At 37.2% G+C, this 23,191-nt stretch overlaps 4 protein-coding genes and 1 pseudogene across 8 annotated transcripts in view; 3 read left to right on the top strand and 2 right to left on the bottom strand.

The window, feature by feature from the left end:
• Window positions 1-1,357: 1,357 nt before the first annotated feature.
• Window positions 1,358-4,104, top strand: LOC126581999 (dehydrodolichyl diphosphate synthase CPT3-like). 2 transcript variants are annotated; one of them, XM_050245971.1, is made up of 2 exons: window positions 1,358-1,816; window positions 2,924-4,104. In XM_050245971.1, the coding sequence occupies exon 2, from the start codon at window positions 2,933-2,935 to the stop codon at window positions 3,926-3,928; it is 996 nt and encodes a 331-aa protein (XP_050101928.1). In that variant the 5' UTR covers window positions 1,358-1,816; window positions 2,924-2,932; the 3' UTR covers window positions 3,929-4,104. The 2 variants fall into 2 exon arrangements, with proteins under 2 accessions (XP_050101928.1, XP_050101920.1); XM_050245963.1 differs by having other exon boundaries at window positions 1,359-1,816; window positions 2,921-4,104.
• Window positions 1,823-7,617, top strand: LOC126581992 (dehydrodolichyl diphosphate synthase CPT3-like; annotated as a pseudogene).
• LOC126582014 (dirigent protein 19-like) lies at window positions 4,247-5,303 on the top strand. The gene has a single exon (XM_050245980.1). It carries the CDS (start codon window positions 4,546-4,548, stop codon window positions 5,116-5,118), a length of 573 nt encoding a protein of 190 aa, XP_050101937.1. The 5' UTR covers window positions 4,247-4,545; the 3' UTR covers window positions 5,119-5,303.
• LOC126581946 (phosphoinositide phosphatase SAC7-like) lies at window positions 5,259-17,293 on the bottom strand. Of its 4 annotated transcripts, none has more exons than XM_050245906.1 (21): window positions 16,994-17,292; window positions 16,645-16,817; window positions 16,456-16,539; window positions 16,004-16,131; window positions 15,777-15,868; window positions 15,589-15,646; window positions 15,391-15,447; window positions 15,254-15,287; window positions 14,995-15,075; window positions 14,368-14,474; window positions 14,159-14,245; window positions 13,990-14,067; window positions 13,675-13,745; window positions 13,486-13,584; window positions 10,480-10,579; window positions 10,208-10,316; window positions 9,991-10,063; window positions 9,783-9,876; window positions 9,587-9,679; window positions 5,796-5,862; window positions 5,259-5,612 (listed from the first exon to the last, which is right to left on the bottom strand). In XM_050245906.1, exons 2-21 carry the CDS (start codon window positions 16,790-16,792, stop codon window positions 5,515-5,517), a joined length of 1,758 nt encoding a protein of 585 aa, XP_050101863.1. In that variant the 5' UTR covers window positions 16,793-16,817; window positions 16,994-17,292; the 3' UTR covers window positions 5,259-5,514. The 4 variants fall into 4 exon arrangements, with proteins under 4 accessions (XP_050101863.1, XP_050101856.1, XP_050101870.1 ...); XM_050245899.1 differs by lacking the exon at window positions 5,796-5,862 and adding an exon at window positions 9,420-9,486 and having other exon boundaries at window positions 16,994-17,289; XM_050245894.1 differs by lacking the exons at window positions 5,259-5,612; window positions 5,796-5,862 and adding exons at window positions 8,786-9,236; window positions 9,420-9,486 and having other exon boundaries at window positions 16,994-17,286.
• The window catches only part of LOC126581925 (protein GRIP-like), a 53,204-nt gene continuing 38,021 nt past the window's right edge, over window positions 8,009-23,191 (bottom strand). The window contains exon 21 of the mRNA XM_050245873.1: window positions 8,009-8,204. Coding sequence (XP_050101830.1) covers window positions 8,115-8,204 — 90 coding nt within the window. The 3' untranslated portion in view covers window positions 8,009-8,114. The remainder of the gene's footprint in view (window positions 8,205-23,191) is intronic.

Genomic DNA, 23,191 nt, shown 5'->3' on the forward strand with positions numbered 1-23,191 from the left:
GTCGTATTTTTATTTGCGTTATTACATTAAAAAGAAAAAAAGACCAAACTTTTAATTAATTATGATAGTTGATCAGGTGCTGTGACTGTTAATAAATACTTACAGTTATATCATATGGTTCATGTATACGTAGTTTGATAGTTGAAGATCCAAACTAAATTCACAAATACTATTTCGGCAATGCTTTCAATGCTAGATTCGAGCGGCTTCGATTCATGGTGGTAGCAAAGGTATAATTAGTGTGGATGCAAATTTTCTCCTCCTCGATCTTGGACGATTTTGCACCTATAAAACAACTAGCACCTTAGGTTAAGGCCAAAAGCCTCACACGCCCACGATGAATTGGGGGGTTTTGGCCGAAGAACCTCCGATGCTAAAGTTAGAATTTTAGAGAGAAATAGTGTTGAGTATTTGGGATTTTTTGTAAGAGAATTGGAATCTATTTATAGGGATAGGGGTGGCCAGCCTAGCTAGGGTTTTTGTGTTTGATTTAGGTTTAATTAGCCAATTTATTTGGCTATTAAACATAAAATGAATGTTTTGGTGATTTTTGGAATTAATTGGCTAGTTAATTAGGGTAATTAAAAAGGGAAAATAGTGGAAAAGGTGGAGAATAAGATGGTTTACTTTTCTTGATGGGATTGGCCGGCCACTTTAGTAGTTTTAGGTTTGGATGAGTGTTTCAATTGATAATTAAGGGATTGATTAGGAAATTAATCCCTTAATTAGTCAATTATTATGATTTTAGGAAATATGAAAGGAATAAGTATATTATTTAGCTAATTGATTAGCTAAATAATGAAATGGGAAATATATGAATAAATTAGGTTTTAAGTTGATACCTATTTTGGGCACTTTTGACTTGGTTGAGGGATAATTGTCTGCTGCTTGCGCGTAAGAATCCCGGTATACCTGAAGGGTAGTTTTGTCTTCTTTTGTCAAAAATCTACGTGTCGTCTTATGATTATTTTTGGCTCCACAGTTAGGATTTTTATTGTTTTAATTTTTCAATTTTATTCGACATTTACTTTTTACTATTAGTACTTTTTGTGTCTTATAAACGTTTTTAATGTACAGTTAAAGTTTACTTTGTAAATAACATTTTCTATGACCATCAGTCATTGTTATAAACGTGAGCACTCTTGTTTCTTTCAAATAAAAAAATATAGAAAAGAATATCTTTTCTTCTTTGCCTTTTTTTTAAAGAAAGACAGGGGAAGCCTCCCTAATAAAAATACCCCCACAAAAAGCAGAAGAAAATGATAAAAAGGGGGTGACTGTGTGCAATGCAGGGAGTGCCCTTTCCTTTTCACCTTTCTTTCCAATATTTTTTTGTAACTTTGCAGATTACAGTTGAACTACTGTGTCTGTGTGTTCCTCTGTGTGTGCATACGTATGGCTGTTTTGCTTTGGTTTCTCATACCAAAAAAACCAGCAAACATCACTTTCTTCTAAACTCTTCTAATTTTCTCGCATTCGTATATTTTTCGTGGCTTTTGTGTTCTTCTCAATTATCTTCCATTTTCTGCGATCGATGTTTTTCTTTTAATCTCATATTTTAAAACCAGCAAACATCACTTTCTTCTAAACTCTTCTAATTTTCTCGTATTCGTATATTTTTCGTGGCTTTTGTGTTCTTCACAATTATCTTCCATTTTCTGCGATCGATGTTTTTCTTTTAATCTCATATTTTTTGAAAGATAATTTCATGTTTTTGTGGCTCAGTGGCTCCCTAAACCACGCTTATATATAGGTCATAATTTTCTTCAATCTTCATTCGTTAGCCAGTGCTCGACTCATTCATCAACATATTCATGTAAGTCCTTAACACCTTATTTTGGGATTTTTTTTTCTGTGTTATGGGAAATGATTTGTAGGCATCTTTTTTTTCTCGTCGTGTAAACTCTCGTTTATTTCTAGTCTTTGAATTGAATGAAATAAGGAGAATTGATAAATGATTTTAAACAGGGTGTGTAGAGGGAGAAAAATAGCGTGTCGAAATTATTTTCCTCATGTGTGTACCGTATATAAATTTTTATTTAGTTTCTTATGCGGTGTGATTGGGTTTTAGACTATTTCCTTTGTTTTTGTACTGCGTTTGGCTGCTCAGAAAACTGAGGAAGGGAGAAAAAAGTCCCAAACTTTGAATCTTTTGTGTCATTACTTGGAACCTAATATTATTTTTTACTACTAACGTAAAGTTCAGTGCTCTGATGGTATTTTTTGGCTTGGTTGAGGTGGGTTTTTTTAAAATATATTTTCTTCTGTTTTTATGTACTATATACAGTGTTTGATATGTAATTCTTTTGAACATGGAATTGATAAGTGAGAAATTATGTATGATTTTGACTTAAGGGTCATGCACTCCAATTATTAATTTGGGATGACCTCTCTTCTGCTTGACAAATTGCTTCATCCATAAAGTGTTGAAATTTCTTATGTTTATTTAAAAAATTAATTAGAGATTTGATTTGATTTTGCATTAGGGTATTTTTGGCATTTACGCCTTAGGATTTCTCTAGGTTATATCGCTATAAATATAGTTCGTAAATTAGTTTAAGAAACAAGTTAGTCAAAGTCTAGTTTTACTAGTTATATTTTGAATTTTGTTGCTTAGCCTGATTTTCAACATAAAAGTCTATGTTTGTGGACTTTTCTTTGCCTTCTTTTCCATTTTGGTCTCGTAAACATTGCTGAGTACTTACAGTTAAAACGTCATTATTTCTCAGCTGTGAATCATGTACTAAAATATATACATAATTAACTTAATAAAAGCACAACGCACATCTCCAACGGTGATAGATTTGTAAAGAGGAAGCAATCATGTCTCAGATCTTTCAACTCATTTTTTTTATTTTCTTGCATTTTTATGGAGGGTGTTTAAGGTTTCGTGTTCACTTGAGGTTTCATTTCTCTTCAGCAGGATCATCTGATGGACAAAAACATTGTGATTAGTGAAAGCGAAAGCAGGGCAATTGCAAGCCAAAAGTTGGGGGGTTTAGGCACTTTTCTGAGGAAATGCTTGTTCAGTGTTGTCTCTGTGGGCCCCATTCCTGAACACATAGCCTTCATCATGGATGGAAACAGAAGGTATGCAAAGAGGAGGAACTTGCCTGTTGGGGAAGGCCACAAAGCCGGATTTTTATCTCTCATGTCGATTCTCCGGTACTGCTACGAGTTGGGAGTGAAGTATGTGACAGTGTATGCCTTCAGCATTGACAATTTCAAGAGGCGGCCCGACGAGGTGAAAACTCTGATGGATTTGTTGCAGGAGAAGATTGAAGGGTTGCTTGAGAAAGAAAGTATTGTAAACCAGTTTGGCATTCGGGTATACTTTATCGGTAACTTGAAGCTTTTGAATGAGTCTGTGAGGGTTGCTGCTGAGAAGGCAATGAAGGCCACTGCCAATAATTCAAAGGCTGTGCTTTTGATCTGTGTGGCTTATACTTCTTGTGATGAGATTGTCCATGCTGTTGAAGAATCCTGCAACATGAAAAAGAGCGAAATTCGAGCACAGATTAATGGAACAAAGGGTGGCTGCAATGGCGGTATGGATGGAGAAGCGGGGCTAGATACTAGCCAAGCTTGCAATGAGAAAGTTGAGGGGGAGGAGAAGGAAAACGCAAGGGTTAAACATGTCGAAAAAGGTGAAGGGGAATTTCTAGAGAATGAGAAGCAGCTTCCTGTTGTAAAGGTAGTGGATGTTGAGAAGCACTTGTACATGTCAGTGGCACCTGATCCAGACATTTTGATTCGAACTTCAGGTGAGACACGCTTAAGCAATTTTCTGCTTTGGCAAACTTCTAACTGCCCGTTGTACTCCCCTGCTGCACTGTGGCCGGATTTGGGTATGTGGCACTTGGTTTGGGTAATTCTGAACTTCCAGAGAAACCACTACTATTTGGAGAAGAAAAGGAAGCAGATGTAATGATCATAACGCCGTGGAGATTTGTAAATCATGTGATCATGCTTACAATTCCTCTGGAAGTTGGAAATGTTGAACAAACAGCTTGTATTTTCCCGGATTCTTTACTTATACTATGCATAATAGCGTGTCAATATTTGGTGATCTTAATTAATAATATATGCTTCTTACTTACTAAATCATTCATGTTATAACATGTGTATAACAATATTCTACTGCTCGGTTCAGAAGAATCGGAACTTAGTAGAAGATTGGGCCGCAATGGTTTTATTATTGTGATCTGTTTTTCACACTCAATGTAACCCTACATACAGTTGAAGGCGGCTATAGCTTTTGAAAATGATGCAGCAACCAATTCAACTTTTTTTATCATGGTTGCCGCATGAAATTTCCTAACAGAGAGATAAAGGCCACTTTTCTGGATAATCAACCAACCCCCCCTTTGGATGGTCTTGATCAAAACCCCAAAATCTGTGTTTTGTCGATCGGACGGCAGATATTGAGTAAAAAATTACCTACCAAATGTGAATTTATGCTCTCCCATTGTATAAGACTCCATATTAGACCTAGACTTTCATGTAAAATACAGTGTTCTCCAAGTTCTTCATGCCAAAACTGCCATGGCTCTCGGTCTACGATTCGATATAGTTCTTCTTCCGGTTCTACTTTCCGCCCTCCTCCTAACTAAAGCCGCCTCTACCTCTCATCACCACCATGACCGCCACCACCATCATCTCAAGTCCCTCCACTTCACTCTCTTTCAACACGAAACCATAAACAGAACCGGATATATTGTAGTGAATGGTGTAACAGGACCAGGCGTAAGTCAAACCACTACCCCTTTTGGCACCGTGTTTGTTTTCCAGGATCCGATGACTGTCACAGCCAATCGATCTTCGAAAGCAGTTGGGATAGCTCAAGGAACTTCTGTCACATCCAGCTTAGATGGGCTTCAGAGCATTTCAGTAGCGAAGATCACTTTGCGCTTGAAGAACCACTCCGGTTCAGTTTCTATAGTCGGAGGCACGCATAATGTGAAGCCCGCCGATCATCCTGTTGTGGGAGGCACCGGCGATTTCCTGTTTGTTCAAGGCTACGTGACATCGTCCCCTGTCGATCTCAGGGGCCTAACTGTTGTCTACAAGATTGCATTTCACCTTTACTGGCCTCCGTATGCAACTCAAGCTTCTTAAGCGTGATTTTGTATCTCCACTTTTTCCTTAATGTTATCGCTATCTAAGATTGAAATGTAATTTGATTAGATCATCGGTTAAATCCACGATGAAAACCGAAAATAGATGAATCAATCTGATGTAAAAATAAATAAATGTGGTTTCACGAAACAGGAATCAAAATTTCAATCTCTAATTAATCGTCATAGCGAAGATTCAGAACATTTCAAGTTACAACTTTCAAAGCATGTCCATGAAAAGCTTGAACAAGGCGCAAGCATTTACAGAAAAAAGAACGATGATAAGAATATAAGTCGTTACCAAAAGAAGCAGGTGTTTACATGTCGTGTTAACTTTCGCGTATAACTGATCAAGAATTCAAGACTCTGTGTGGAGTACGAATCAAAGAATCAAATACTATGAAGCAAGCAGGAAAAGCTTCACGAATGCAGCTATAGCAATACTTAGACCTGCCCATATAAATGAGAAGAACAAGTGCCGTAGATCGTACCTAACTGCAAAAGCATTGGAGGCAAAATCATCATTTAGTTGCAGATTTGCAAAGATGTTAACGATCAGATATTGTTTCTCTCAAGAAAATGAACCAACATTGTCCCAGTCCCATCCCACCCTTTCACCACCGAAGCTATGATTTCTGCAAATCTATCTTTGTCACAACATGACATGTTTATATTTACCTTGCCTCAATGACAATGTCGCAAAAAAGAACCCCGTCAAAACGAAAAACAAAGCCAGTGGAAATGACTGCAGAACAATGCGCACCTGCAGACATTGTAAGCCCTCTAAGCACAACCTCTATATGCTAGATAGAGAGAGAGAGAGAGAAAGAGAGAAGGTAGAAGAAAAGAGAAAAGGCTGTACTCACAGACTCTAAAGCATTCATCTAATTTGGGATGTGATTTAATAGTTTCTTCAGCCGCAAAAATTCCAAGCCTTCTAAGTTGGCATTCCAACATATTTCGGGCTATCATGCTCTGCAACAAATCTTACTCTTTTAGGGAAGAAACATTGGGAAAAAAAGGTATACAACTAGAACCATCAATAAAGTGATAATAAAATAGTAGTCCAGGTTTGGCTGCATAACTGATAGAAGTAGTAGCGACAACAGTTAAAAAGTCATTATTTCTTAGCTGTGAATCATGTACTAAAATATATACATAATTAACTTAATAAAAGCACAACGCACATCTCCAACGGTGATAGATTTGTAAAGAGGAAGCGATCATGTCTCAGATCTTTCAACTCATTTTCTTTATGTTCTTGTATTTATATGGAGGGAGTTTAAGGTTTCGTGTTCACTTGAGGTTTCATTTCTCTTCAGCAGGATCATATGATGGAGAAAAACAGTGTGATTAGTGAAAGCGAAAGCAGGGCAATTGCAAGCCAAAAGTTGGGGGGTTTAGGCACTTTTCTGAGGAAATGCTTGTTCAGTGTTGTCTCTGTGGGCCCCATTCCTGAACACATAGCCTTCATCATGGATGGAAACAGAAGGTATGCAAAGAGGAGGAACTTGCCTGTTGGGGAAGGCCACAGAGCCGGATTTCCATCTCTCATGTCGATTCTCCGGTACTGCTAGGATTTGGGAGTGAAGTATGTGACAGTGTATGCCTTCAGCATTGACAATTTCAAGAGGCGGCCTGACGAGGTGAAAACTCTGATGGATTTGTTGCAGGAGAAGATTGAAGGGTTGCTTGAGAAAGAAAGCATTGTAAACCAGTTTGGCAATCGGGTATACTTTATCGGTAACTTGAAGCTTTTGAACGAGTCTGTGAGGGTTGCTGCTGAGAAGGCAATGAAGGCCACTGCCAATAATTCAAAGGCTGTGCTTTTGTTCTGTGTGGCTTATACTTCTTGTGATGAGATTATCCATGCTGTTGAAGAATCCTGCAATGTGAAAAAGAGCGAAATTCGAGCACAGATTAACGGAGCAAAGGGTGGCCGCAATGGCGGTATGGATGGAGAAGCGGGGTTAGATACTAGCTAAGCTTGCAATGAGAACGTTGAGGGGGAGGAGAAGGAAAACACAAGGGTTAAACATGTCGAAAAAGATGAAGGGGAATTTCTAGAGAGTGAGAAGCAGCTTCCTGTTGTAAAGGTAGTGAATGTTGAGAAGCACTTGTACATGTCAGTGGCACCTGATCCAGACATTTTGATTCGAACTTCAGGTGAGACACGCTTAAGCAATTTTCTGCTTTGGCAAACTTCTAACTGCCCGTTGTACTCCCCTGCTGCACTGTGGCCGGATTTGGGTATGTGGCACTTGGTTTGGGCAATTCTGAACTTCCAGAGAAACGACAACTATTTGGAGAAGAAAAGGAAGCAGATGTAACGATCATAACGCTGTGGAGATTTGTAAATCATGTGATCATGCTTACAATTCCTCTGGAAGCTTGGAAATGTTGAACAAACAGCTTATATTTTCCTGGATTCTTAACTTATATGACAGCGTGTCATTATTTGGTGATCTTAATTAATAATATATGCTTCTTACTTACTAAATCATTCATGTTATAACACGTGTATAACAATCTTCTACTGCTCGGTTTAGAAGAATCGGAACTCAGTAGAAGATTGGGCCACGATGATTTTATTATTGTAATCTGTTTTTCACACTCAATGTAACTCTACATACAGTTGAAGGCGGCTATAGCTTTTGAAAATGATGCAGCAACCGATTCAACTTTTTTATCATGGTTGCTGCATGAAAATTCAAAACAAAGATAAGGGCCACTTTTCTGGATAATCAACCAACCACCCTTTGGATGGTCTTGATCAAAACCCCAAAATCTGTGTTTTGACGATCGGGCAGCAGATATTGAGTAAAAAATTACCTACCAAATGTGAATTTATGCTCTCCCATTGTATAAGACTCCATACTAGAACTAGACTTTCATGTAAAATTCAGTGTCCTCCAAGTTCTTCATGCTAGAACTGCCATGGCTCTCGCTCTGCGATTCGATATAGTTCTTCTTCCGGTTCTACTTTCCGCCCTCCTCCTAACTAAAGCCGCCTCTACCTCTCATCACCACCATGACCGTCACCACCACCATAACCGTCACCACCATCATCTCAAGTCCCTCCACTTCACTCTCTTTCAACACGAGACCAGAAACAGAACCGGATATATTGTAGTGAATGGTGTAACAGGACCAGGCGTAAGTCAAACCACTACCCCTTTTGGCACCGTGTTTGTTTTCCAGGATCCGATGACTGTCACAGCCAATCGATCTTCAAAAGCAGTTGGGATAGCTCAAGGAACTACCGTCTCATCCAGCTTAGATGGACTTCAGAGCATTTCAGTGGCTAAGATCACTTTGCGCTTGAAGAAACACTCTGGTTCAGTTTCTATAGTCAGAGACACGCATAATGTGAAGGCCGCCGATCATCCTGTTGTGGGAGGCACCGGCGATTTCCTGTTTGTTCAAGGCTACGTGACATCGTCCCCTGTCGATCTCAGGGGCCTAACTGTTGTCTACAAGATTGCATTTCACCTTTACTGGCCTCCATATACAACTAAAGTTTCTTAAGTGTGATTTTGTATCTCCACTTTTTCTTTAATGTTATCGCTATCTAAGATTGAAATGTAATTTGATTAGATCATCGGTTAAATCCACGATGAAAACCGAAAATAGATGAACCAATCTGATGTAAAAATAAATAAATGTGGTTTCACAAAACAGGAATCAAAATTTCAATCTCTAATTAATCGTCATAGCGAAGATACAGAAAATTTCAAGTTACAATTTTCAAAGCATGTCCATGAAAAGCTTGAACAAGGCGCAAGCATTTACAGAAAAAAGAACGATGATAAGAATATAAGTCGTTACCAAAAGAAGCAGGTGTTTACATGTCGTGTTAACTTTCACGTATAACTGATGAAGAATTCAAGACTCTGTGTGGGGTACGAATCAAAGAATCAAATACCATGAAGCAAGCAGGAAAAGCTTCACAGCAAAATGAATCGGCCACAACATTCTGAGCACAGAATTAAGACCGAGGCTTGTGTAGACGAGGTCTGTTGCAGAAAATACGCCCATTGGCCCTCACGAATGCAGCTATAGCAATACTTAGACCTGCCCATATAAATGAGAAGAACAAGTGCCGTAGATCGTACCTAACTGCAAAAGTATTGGAGACAAAATCATCATTTAGTTGCAGATTTGCAAAGATGTTAACGATCAGATATTGTTTCTCTCAAGAAAATTAACCAACATTATCCCGGTCCCATCCCACCCTTTCACCACCGAAGCCATGATTTCTGCAAATCTATCTTTGTCACAACATGACATGTTTATATTTACCTTGCCTCAGTGACAATGTCGCAAAAAAGAACCCCGTCAAAACGAAAAACAAAGCCAGTGGAAATGACTGCAGAACAAAATAATGCGAGTTAAGACACTGGTAAAGGTCGGGAGTTGGGAAATAAAAAAACAAAGTTAACATGAATACACATCTTAATTTGACTTACAGCAACAGCCTCAAGTCCTCCTTTTTGTGATGACGGTGTCATATCTCTGCTTACCGAGACAATGTAATGTCCTTGGAGGAGGTCAATTGCATCCTTCAGGCATTTCCACCAAAACAAAGAAGTAACCAGTACGTAAATAGTTGCAGAAGAGGTGATATTGCTTTCATACAAAGAGATCCAACACTTATGTACCAACCTGTTTTGTTCCATCGCAAAAGTTATTATAGTAATAACGTAGAAGAGAACTGACTCCATCCTTAGCGATCCCTTGCATTGTCCGCTGTCCACATCTAACATCCAGCCGAATAAACAAAAATTACCAAAAAACTAAAACTTTGTATCTTATTCTTATGTCAGAATCACATTAATGCATTAGATGTACGAGTAGATCCATGTATAAGTACCTTACAAAATCCCCCTTCAAAGCAGGAGTTCCAGAATACTGAATGCTTACATCATCCCCATGATTAGCCCACACTGGGAAAACAGAAAGAAAAAAAAATATATATATCAGAAGCAATACGCACACGCAGATATGGTAAGCCCTCTAAGCACAACCTCGATATGCTAGAGAGAGAGAGAGAGAGAGAGAGAGAAGAAAAGAGAAAAGGATGTACTCACGGGCTCTAAAGCATTCATCTAAATTGGGATGTGATTTAATAGTTTCTTCAGCGGCAAAAATTCCAAGCCTTCTAAGTTGGCATTCCAACATATTTCGGGCTATCATGCTCTGCAACAAATCATACTCTTTTAGGGAACACACATTGGGAAAAAACGGTATACAACTAGAACACACATTGAAAGAAGTAGTAGCGACAACAGGAAGAAAAAAAAAAGGAGAAAGATAAAGGGTTTGGCATTTTCTACAAACGATTTGCAGATCATTAACTTACCTGGGTAACATTTGTACGATCTAAGCAATCAATGCAATTGGTCCTTACAACTCCCAGTTGCTCCTTCATTTTCTCACCCTTTTCGTTCAGTAGAAGATACCTATATTTCAATCGTGGTGAATAAGCAAAATAAGGGTTAAGATGACATCCTCCAATTGTTAGGCATTGAGTACGTAATGGACTTATGATAAATGTATATTCACACAAATACAGAGGAGAGCAAATAAGTACAAATCAAACATAAACTGCGTAAATTACTTCATCAACTTTGTTGTTGACATTAGCTTGTTGTATGTGGTGGCCATGGTTTTGGGGAGAGAAATGAGGATGGGGAAGCTATCTTGGATTTTTCAATGGCATATGATCTCTTCTTAGCCAACACCTTCTTTAAGAAGAGAGAAGAACATATGATCACCTACAAGAGTGGGTCATCAAAAACACAAATAGATTTTCTTGTAATGAGGAAAGGGGACCGTATAACTTGTAAGGATTGCAAAGTTATACCGGGAGAGAGCTTGGCTAATCAACATCGCTTGTTGGTGATGGATGTATATATCAAAAGAGAGAAAAAAAAGAACAAGACTTGGAAGTGCCCAAGGACTAGATGGTGGAATCTAAAAGGAGAAAAACAAGCCATTTTCAAAGAGAAAGTAATCACCCAATGCGTTGTGGGATAGAGAGGGGGAAGCTAGCCAAAGGTGGGATTCCATGGCTAGTTGTATCCGAAAAGTAGCAAAAGAGGTATTAGGAAAGTCCAAGGGCTTTGCTCCACACCAAAAGGAATCTTGGTGGTGGAATGAGGAGGTACAAACAAAGGTGAAGGCTAAGAAGGAATGTTGTAAAGCCTTATACAAGGATAGGACCGATGAAAATGGTGAAAGGTATAGAAGAGCGAAGCAAGAGGCGAAGAAAGCTGTGAGAAAAGCTAAGCTAGCGGCTTATGACGATATGTATAAACGACTAGATACCAAAGAAGGAGAGTTGGATATCTATAAACTAGCCAAAGCAAGGGAAAAGAAGACAAGGGACCTAAACCAAGTGAGGTGCATCAAGGATGAGGATGGAAAGGTTCTTGCTACAGAGAACGCGGTCAAAGACAGATGGAGAGGTTATTTTCATAATCTTTTCAATGAAGGACATGAAAGGAGTATTTCTTTGGGGGAGTTAAGTAACTCAGAAGAGTGTAGAAACTACTCATTTTACCGCCGAATCAGGAAAGAAGAAGTGGTTATAGCTTTGAAAAATATGAAGCATAGAAAAGCAGTGGGCCCAGATGATATACTGATCGAAGTGTGGAAGATCTTGGGAGAGACGGGTATAGCATGACTCACTGACCTTTTCAATAGGATTTTGAAAACGAAGAAGATGCCAAATGAGTGGCGAAAGAGCACTTTGGTGCCTATCTACAAGAATAAGAGCGACATACAAAATTGCATGAACTATAGGGGTATTAAGCTAATGAGTCATACAATGAAGCTCTGGGAGAGAGTCATTGAGCATAGATTGAGGCAAGAGACACGGGTTTCAGACAACCAATTCGGGTTCATGCTAGGGCGCTCAACCATGGAGGCAATCTATCTCTTACGAAAATTGATGGAAAGATATAGAGATGGGAAAAAGGATTTACACATGGTCTAGATTTGGAAAAAGCGTATGATAGGGTCCCAAGAGACATTCTTTGGAGGATTTTAGAGAAGAAAGGAATACGAGTAGCATATATTCAAGTTATAAAGGATATGTATGATGGAGCAAAGACTGCCGTAAGAACTCATGAAGGATAAACCAAAAGCTTCCCCATAACTATAGGGTTACATCAAGGCTCATCCTTAAGTCCTTACCTTTTTGCATTGGTAATGGATAAGTTAACAAGACATATTCAAGATGATATTCCTTGGTGTATGCTTTTCGCAGACGATATAGTGTTGATAGATGAAACTCAGGAAGGGGTAAATGCGAAGCTTAACCTTTGGAGATAAGTGTTGGAATCTAAAGGTCTTCGCCTAAGCCGATCAAAGACAGAATATATGGAGTGCAAGTTCAGTGCAAATGGAGGCCAAAATGAGTTAGGGGTGAGGATCGGAGATCAGGAAATACCAAAGAGCGACCGCTTTCGCTACCTAGAATCTATCTTGCAAAAGAACGGAGAATTAGATGGAGACCTCAACTATAGAATACAAGCTGGATGGATGAAGTGGAAGAGTGCATCCGGCATATTGTGTGACCGCCGTATGCCACTGAAGCTCAAGGGAAAATTTTATAGGACATCAATAAGACCGGCGATTCTGTATGGCACAAAATGTTGGGCGGTGAAGCATCAACACGTACATAAAATGGGTGTAGCGGAGATGAGGATGCTTCGTTGGATGTATGGGCACATGAGAAAGGAAAAGATTAGGAATGAGGATATCCGAGGTAAAGTAGGAGTAGTCGAAATTGAGGGAAAGATGAGAGAAAATCGGTTACGGTGGTTTGGACATGTGCAAAGAAGGCTTATTGACGCTCCGGTTCGAAGATGTGACTACGGGACATAGGTTCAGGGCCAAGGGGTAGAGGAAGACCTAGGAAAACTTTGGAAGAGACCCTAAGAAAAGACTTAGCGTACTTGGATCTAACGGAGGACATGGCACAGAACCGAGCGCAATGGCGTTCTAGGATTCATATAACCGACCCCACTTAGTGGGAAAAGGCTTTGTTGTTGTTGTTGTTGTTGTTGTGGTACATTGGTAGTCTAACACTCAGTAAATCATTCCTTGTTGCAAAATATCACAGAATATATCTTATGAAAAAGCTATCTGTGCCTATACTCCTATTAATTAGAAAACGTTACCATTGCCAATACTTCCTCTGCGTGATGCAATGCAAGTGTCTAGGATTAATCTACTTCTGCTGAACTCACCCTCACCAAGTAAAATGATATTTGAAAGGGAAAAATTAATAATGAAGCATTATAAACCAAAAGGCGTGTCAAGAAATTAAATGCTTATTACAGTTTGATGGAAAACATACCCATTTCTGTCCAGGAAATCTACAATTTGCTCATAAAGTATAGAGAGGCGCTCAAAATGGACATGTCCACAGATATGGTGGAAATCGAAGTGCCAATATCTACAATATTCAGAAGTCTCAACATAAAACAGATCCATACCAAAGAAGAAGAAAAGAAGGGTAAAGGGGTTAGGTGAAAGGAAATCCTACCTCAGATCCTCACTAACAATATGCTGCATTGCACTAGCAAATTTCTCACTCAAGCGTCCTTCACCTCCATGCTGGCAAGATAATAAAGTATCTTGAGACATAACACCCAAAATTGTGCACACACCCACATATAGAATGTCAAAGAATGAAAAGTTTAATAGCGTGCACACCTAAGATTACACTGACACATGCACATTACACAATCTATACTTATATACATATATACATGCATTCGTGTGGATAGTCCTCAGATTGCCTATTGGCTGGGTATTATCAGATGAATTATTCCACAAAGTTTGGGACAGGAGTTCGCACCGTGTTAACAAGATCAACAGCTAATACAGCCCCATACTTTTTTCTTAAATCCAGAAAATGCCGCTCTGCCACTCGAGGCTGCATAAGATGTAGTATGCCAGTAGTCAGATGAAGATAGAATGAAATAGAAAGAATCTTAGGATTTTAAAACAAGTAACCACCAACTCACAGCTTCCTCAAGTCGCACAATTTCAAACTTGGGCTTGTATGTTAAATCAACAATTTGGTCCCAAAGCAACGGAATTGACCCCCTAACCTGCAAAAAATGAAAAAACCATTAATTATGCACTAAACTATTTAGGACAGTTAATCAGGGACAAAAAATAAATAAAACCACGTAAACAAAAAATAAATACATGCACAGCTATACAATTTTACCTGGACAAATGATGAAGTAAACCCATTCAAGTGCATAATCTGCTCAGTTTCCACAAAGTTTGCTACATACCCATCAGAATCAGCTCCTCTTCTCCACATCCGGGTGCCTTCCAAGAAATGAAAATTAGTATTGACGAGACTCACTAGAGTAACAAAGACAAAAGTCCTATTTCCGATGGATATAGTGGCCCTAACTTGATAAGATATTATAACCTCTACAATTCCCAAATTTAGCATGAATGTTATTCTGTGGAAATGCTTATACTCTTTACATAGATGCACACCAGAAATCACTGGACCTTTTACTTCCTACTGCACTGAACAAATGCACAGAGTTGAGTTAGGCAAATCACTCTAGATGTTATAGTACTTTCTCCTTGTACCATTCAACCGTCCTATTTCAATGTTACCTATTGAAATGGAGGGTAGTTGGTCCATGGCTCAAACACTTGTATGTCCATGCAAATATAATTTTTTAAATAGACAAATCCTTAGTTCTCCTCATAGATGGTATAGTACTAAAACCAACATCTGTATTAACCACATATCTGCAATTGTATGATAACTGTAAATTACAGAGCATGGCGATAAACAAACGACTGAAAGAGCAGGGCAAGATTTGAATACCATTTCTCCTAGTGCATCTCCTTGCAATCAGAGTAACATCGATAATATCTTTGCCAATGGCTGCTTGAAAGTGATGAAAGCGTGATGATCAATTAAGGAGAACCTTTCAATGGAAAAACAGTTTATAAATCGAACACCACTACACGAATGAACTAAACAAACTAAATAATACTCAAGTATGAAAGTATGCATGTATGCAGGCACACAAGCACAAATGAGAAACGGCAATAAATTGAATGGAAGAACAAAATAAGGATATTCCCTTGAACAATAGGAAGTAGGTATGGATCAAGCTGCAATCAAAGACCATATAAATGCTCAAAAGTTAGTAAATGGTAATTAATAGTTCATCAGAAAACGGAACAGGTAAAACTAAAGGTTGGCAAAGACCCCGACCTTGTTATCTATCATCCCTTCCAACATATAATTGTTCCAAAGAAATCTAGGCTCTGCCTGTGGGAAAACATTTGGAGACATGAGATTAAAACCATGAAGATAAACATAAAACATGGCTATGTGAGTTTATACATAACTTTGGCAACAAGAAAATATTAGGAAACAATTTCAGTCTTCAATTGCAAAATCAAGGGATACCTGTCTCCAAAGTGGAAGCAATTTAGATTCATCGCCCAAATCATGCAATCGCTGTGCACTGTAATTACACAAACTTTTTAATATAATGAATAGCACAATTTCACCTCAAATCTTAAGTGAAACCCTTGTTCTTGTTTATCACGAGGGCTTAGAGGGTGGGGAACAACTTAATGTGGAAAAAACTTCACCTCAGTGTTAAATTGGTCTCATATGAGAAATAAAGACCAGGAGTCTTCTCTGCAATATTTAGCAGCCCAGAAAACTCCGTCTCCATCTTTTTCTGCCAAAAAGGTACAACAATATAAATTTCATGTCAGTAGCCACTACTTGATTAAGGAAAACAGAAAAGTATCAATAGGCACTCGCATAAGGAAGACTAAAGCAGGGTGAAGGGGTGGAGCAACGATGGATTCACCTGTTCTGCAGGGGAATTCTTCAAAGAATGGTCACAGGGAAAAACCTTCAAAGATGAAACTTTAAAGATAGGATGCCCCAAGTAAGAACCAACATGTTCACGGTCTGTTATAACCATTAGATATGACCCTGAAATCATAATGAAATAACAACATCAATGAAATGGAGAAGCTGCAACTCCAGGGCTAGAAAGGAATATACAATTTCTCATCCAATACTTCAAAATTTGAAGCCAATGCCATAGTATAATATGTTATCCTATTACGCTTCTTAAATAGTAGAACTTTGCAATTATATTAGATTTGGTAAATCTAAGGCCTAGCCTCAGCTTCCACATTATGTAATGAATTGGTTTGTGTATGATGTCGATTGCGAAAAGATTAGGATGCCGATCTCAAATACGATGAAACGTGAAGGTCTGGACTCTGACTGGTTTGAATAAGGCAACGTTACCTGCCAAAAGCTTTAGAATCCCAACCACACCAAAAATAGTTCGAATCTTAGGAACCCGAACGGAGCTGGAATCTGGAAGCTTATCTGCAAAGCCGGAAAACCCAAATACACAAACAGTAAAATGACAGTAAAATCTGTAGCATTTAACCCAAGAAACAAAATTAAAGATTGTTCACAAAGAAAACCCACCAATGAGCTGCATAGAGCCGTCGACCCTACTGACTGCCAAAGAGGAACCCTGAGAGCCATCAGTGGGCTCGACCACATACTGATCCGGAAACTCCCACAGCCTCATTCGTGTGTACAGCTTCTGCCCAGAGTCTGCCTTCTCCATCATATTACTTGGGTAAAAATCCAAATCGCTGAACCAATCCAAAATTTCAATTTCATAAATTTCAAACCCGAGAACAGCATTAAAACTCAATCGAAAGAGAACCCAATATTTCAAATTTCATAAAATTCAAATCTTTATTCCAAAAAGTAAGGAATAATCAAAGTCATGAACATTGAACAGCATTACAATTTGCTAAAGAACTACCTTTTTCAGAGATCACCACGTGCACTTGGTGTGGTAAAAGTTAAAGAGCAGAAATTGAGATCCAAATCTCTCTCAAAATTCTTGTGAAAAAATGGAAGATCAAAGAGCAAAGCGAGAGCCTTTTTGGGGTCGGTCTGAGAATTTGACAAAGTAAAAGAAAGATGGGGTTGTGAGGCGAAGGCCATGCTTGCGTGCGTGTCTAATAAAACGCATAAGTCGGTAACGGACTCTCTCTCCTCTCTCCCTCTCTCTCTCCTCTCTCTCTCTCTCTCCCCCAAAGCTTTAACGGTATTTTGGGCGGAAACTACCAACTGTTTTTGCCCAAAACAGTGCTGGAGGAAGGAACTTTCCCCAATAAATTAATCAGAATATTAACAAGTCAAAAAAAGCGAACGTGGAAGATGGTGATTGGGCATCGCTCTAGTACTTGGGGACCCAGAGACTTTGTCGTTTGTTCTTTCTTCTGGGCAAAAATGCGGTCGTGTATTGGAGCTTGGATTTGAGACCGTTGGATCTGCATACTATTTGCTGATCTTGGACGGTTATAAAGCCAATTATTTTCTGTTAACCATTTTATATTTGTTTCTTCTACAATTCAAGTGTTAAATGTTAGAGGAGAACGATCGGCGGGATTAAACTAGTACTAAAAATTCATGTATTATTGCTTTAAGACAATGCGATAAATGGTCATCTGTTTTTATGTTTAAGAGTGCTTTTATATATGTCCATGTTTATAGGCTTCTATTGAGAGAAATTTTTCGTTGTGATTGGAACACGAGTGGTACATCACGTGTTTTTATATGAGTTGTGAGAAATTTTATTTTTTAAGTTATTACTCTTTAATACATATATCCCACTATTTATATAGTAACACGTGTTGTACCATCCCGTGTTCCGGTCACATTGAAAAATCTCTCGTATAAGACCATATAAAATTTTCATTATAAACGGAACATGGTGGTACACCACGTGTTTTTATATAAGTGGTGGGAAATTTTTGTTTTTAAATTATTATCTTTTTAACATACATATTTTATTTTTTATATTGTGGCACGTGATATACCATATATTTTTTTGATCACATTAAAAAAATTCTCTTAAGACCAAGCATTAAATCGAGGATCACAAATCTATACGAAAATTCATGTAACACATTTATGGAACAATAAATGGCAAAACTTCTAATAGTTATGACAGAAGATATTTCTCAAAAATAAAAAATTTGCATGTTTCTCAAAACATGTTGACTAACCATCACAATTTTAAGTCATAAAATCTATTTGATTTCACTAAGGTTTTGAAAATTCACATAAGACTTTTCGTTGATATTCTTGAGTTTAGAATTCCTTTTAGCAATGTTTTCGTACCACTCTTTTTTTTGTTCTTTTTTTTTTTTTTGGCTTACTTATTACTTTGAAAATACATTTGTGGCTCTATAAATGGTAACAGTGCTACTAAATCTATCTCATTGTCCTATTTTTCCACCTACATTATAATAAAAATATTAATAACATATATATCCTTTTATAAAAAGACTTTTAAACCCCTATTTATAATGGGAACTTTAACGAAAAGCACCCGGTACTGTTCACTTTAACGAAAAATCACATTTTTACACTAAAAAGTCAATTCTGGTACTATTCACTTTACCCTTTATTTTTTCCTTATCATTAAAACTCAAAGTTTTAAAGTCATTTTCATTAATTTCCCTATTTATAAATAGGTAGTTGACATGTACATGCTGCACCACCATCAACTACCATAAACATTTCAATGGAGAAACTTCTAGTCACCCGTATAGATTTGCACCCAAAAAAATTGTTGCGTTTTGGAGAGTTTTTGAGAGTTTTTGGAGAGTTTTTTAGAGTTTTTGAGAGTTTTTGAGAGTTTTGCAAAAGTTTGAATTAGGGTCATATATATAGGGAATGGGGTGTGGCCGGCCTTTAAGTGTGTTTTGGGTGTTATTTGGTGATTCATTTAGCAATTAATTTATTAATTAAGTATATATATATTAATTGGCTAATTATCATAATAAAAGAAATGTTTTGGGAGGTTTTTGGAGGTTATGAAATGAGGATGTATGAGACAAATTTGAACTTGTTACCTATTTTGGGTACTCCTGATTTGGTTGATGGATGATTCTCCATTGCTCGCGTGTAAGAGACCCGGTATGCCTCGAGGGTAAATTTGTCATCTTCACCCAAAAATTCACGTGTCACTTTGTGATTAGTTTTGGCTCTACAAAATATATATAAAAAAATAATATTAAAAATTTTAAATATATATTCAAGGTTATTTTAGGAATAATAGTGGGTGAGAAAATAGCATTTTAATTTTTTAACTTTTTATGGTGGGTACAATTATAAAATAGACGGGGGAAATAAGACAATGAGGTGGGTTTATCAACACTCAATGGTAAAACCACTTCCAAATTCCTTATAAACCATGACGAAAAATATTTTGAAAAAACTTGGCATTTTTCTCAAAAAATGTGGGCTATGCATCGCATTGTTTGGCGGTTTTGTAAAATAGTATGAAGATCGCCACAAAACCTATATGCTTTCACCTTCACTGCACCGTTAGGTTTAGAAAATTCATGTAAGACCTTCATTGATAGTCTCGAGTGTGGGATTCCTTTTCGGCAATGTTTTCTCCCCACTGCTACTTTTTCCATTTATTTTTCAATTTTCGACTGAAATATTATATTAAAATACATTTGTGGGTCAATAAATGGTAAAAACGCTTTCAAATGTCTTTCAAAAGTTTTACGTAATCGTTACAGAAAATATGCTCCCAAAAAAAAAAATTGCAAGTTTCTCAAAAAATTATTGACTAGCCATCATGCTTTTCAAGCAATTTTGCAAATTTTGTACAAAATTGTCATAAAATCTATTTGCTTTCATCATCACCGTGGCGTGAGGTTTAGAAAACCCATGTAAGACTTTTCGTTAATATTCTTGAGTTTGGAATTTCTTTTCAGCAATGTTTTCACACCACTACTGTTTTTTCCATTTTAATTTTTTTTTTCAGTTTTCGACTTAAATACAATTGTAGCTTCATAAATGATAAAACAGCTTCCAAATTCTTTAGAATTATTTTTTAAACATGACTAAAAATATTTTAAAAAAAAATCATTTTTATCAAAAAAACGTGAGCTAACTAGCACGATTTTTTGGCAGTATTGCAAAACAGTACAAAAATCGACATAAAATTTATATGTTTTCACCTTCACCACACCTTGACATTCTATAAATTAAGGTAAGACTTTTTACTAATATTATTGAGTTTGGAATCTCGTTTCGTTATTGTTTTCTTGCCACTACCATTTTTTCCATTTATTTTAAGTTTTCGGTTAAATATTATATTACAAACACATTTATAATTTAATAAATGGCGATAGTGAGTATCGTCATCACGTGAGTGTGATGAACAAAAATATAATAATAAAAAAAAAACTTGGGTACCCTTTTCCCTTTATTTGGGCTGACTTGGGCCCTCTGTTTCATTTTTCTGGGCGACTTTGGCACACCTAGAAGTGCCAACTTGTTTACTTGGCTCCCTTCATTAACAAATCGTGGGTCATGCCGAGTAACTGTCGAGAAAAAGGGCACTAGATGCAACATTGCCGAGAAAAAGAGTGCCTGATGCCCAGATTTCTAGTAGTGTTCTCTCAATTTTCATCAATGGAAGTAATAGATTAATTATTTTCAAAGATATAAATGTGGTTGTTTACTAATGTAATTTTCATTTAATTAACCCTTCTGAAATCAGCCCTCATATGTTTAACACGTCTTCAACGCATATGAAACTTAATCGGGTTAAAAAAAACGCATATGAAACTTAAATGAAATCACTTGGAAAAAATAAAGGTAATTATCATTTGTTTGATACTATAATATTATTTAATTGGATATTTAATCAAAGGTTTCTATATATTAGGGGCAACCCATCATTATGTTTTCTTTTCTTCTTATCACTTATGTTTCATCAGTTTTCAAAGTACATAAAATCCATCCAACTATGTATATAGACTTAAAATGTCACTGTATGGACTTAAGGAAGCTCCAAGAGTATTAAATGAGAGATTCATTAGCTTTTACCATAATTGGGGTTCAAAGCTTCTCAAGCTGATCAATCCTTATTTGATCAGCACTCTCCAAAAGGCATTATTGTCTTGCTTCTTTTCGTTGATGATGTGATTCTAACTGGTAGCTCCTCATTGTTAATATCACATGTGATTATAGAACTTACTACATAATTTGAAATGAAGGATTTAGGCACTCTGTACTATTTTCTTTGTCTGCATATCAGTTACACACCAAAAGGGTTGTTTATGTCACGGTCAAAATATGTCAATGAGTTAATTGACAGAGTTGATTTGCACTTCAGTATCTCACATTCACAAGGCCTGACATAGCCTTCTTTGTGAATTGAACTTACCAATTTATGCATAATCTTATGGAATCTCATGCTATTATAGTGAAAAGAATTCTCAGATACCTTAAGGGCACTTCAACTTATAATATTCATTTAAACCATGTCCTATACATTTACAGTCCACTAGTGATGCAAATTGGGCTGGAGTAACCCAAATGATAAAAGATCCACCTCAGGGTTTGTAGTACTTCCTGGTTCGAATCTAATTTTATGGACATCAAATAAGCAGTACACTGTTTCAAGATCATAAGCAAAGGCTGAATATAGAGCCCTTGCAATCACAACTACAAAAATTGCTTGAATAAGATAGTTGTTATGTGATCTATATATTCCTTTTTTTCAACCACGAATAATTCACTGTAATGATGCCTGGGTTATAGCTCTATCCACTAATCCTATAAGTCTAAACACGTTGAGATAGACTATCACTTTGTCCAAGAAAGAGTTACAAAAGGAGATCTTTATGCGCAACATGTTTCATTTGCAGATCATTCAGCTGATATACTCACTAAGGGTTTTCTGCACCCTTGTTTCAGCAAGACTTTGGCAATCTCATGCTTATTTCACTTATGCATGGGATTGAGGGGGATGTAAGAGTGAAGGCAAAGACAAAGCTAAGGATCCAAGTGAAGATATATCAAGGGTCTAGCTATTGCCACTTGTCATAAGATAAGATAGGGGGTTATAAAGATTGTTACAAAGTTGTTATATAGGTTGTCAAGAGTGGTTAAGGAAGTTAGAAGAGAATATTATACATAGTCTTAGCTTATATTACAAGCCATGTAATAAACCAATACATATAGCTAAGTGTAAGATTGCTGGACAATCAAGGAAATACATTTCATCTTCCAAACTCTCAAGCTCTTTTTTCTGCAAACTTTGCAGTTTCTTCTTCGATTTCTTTAAGCTTCTTCTTCAATCTTCATAACTTGCTTCCCTGATCCTAGTCTAATAGGGTAACCATTGTGTGATATGCACGTCAAAGACGGTGTCCTAAAACCATTGCAGCCTCCTTATGTGCAAGTACGTATACTGACAACTTACAAGACTTAAGCATACGACTCCATAAACAAGCTCAAAGTATGCTGTGAATGAGTGTTCTTCTAAAAGCAAGTCCACCCCTAAGGACTTTGTGCCAGCACCCAGCCCATTTATCCATTCCAGTGAACAGTAATATACTCCAATGAACAGTAATATGCCAATGTATCTCCACCCTTAAAAAAATGCACTGGCACCCAGCCCATTTAAAATATTTTTAAATTTTTTCTAAAAAAATAAAAAAATAAAATAGTTTTAATTTCGAATATGATTGTTAACCAATCTCATCACGCCACGTGTCATTATTCGAACGTACTATTTTGTGAATAGATTTCCGCTAAGCTTTTGAACCAATCCCGACGCGCCACGTGTCACTTCCGTTTTACAATAATTTAGCCAAGATTTCGATAAGATTTTCAACCAATCACGTCATGCCACGTGTCATTATCCGAACGAACTATTTTGTGGATAGATTTTCGATAAAATTTTTGACCAATCCCGATGTGCCACGTGTCACTTCCGGTTTACAATAATTTAGCCAAAATTTCAATAAGATTTTCAACCAATCACGTAGTGTCATATGGCATTGTCCAGAACCTCATCCTTTCTTTTTTTGTCCATATAAACCCTACATCCTTACATCCATCCTCACACCAAGCTCAATCCTTCTTTTTAGCTCAGAATCCTTGTTCATCGTTTTTAAATCTTGGGTTCTTATTACAA

Source organism: Malus sylvestris, chromosome 2 (genome assembly GCF_916048215.2).
Source record: "Malus sylvestris chromosome 2, drMalSylv7.2, whole genome shotgun sequence".
NCBI lineage: Eukaryota > Viridiplantae > Streptophyta > Magnoliopsida > Rosales > Rosaceae > Malus > Malus sylvestris.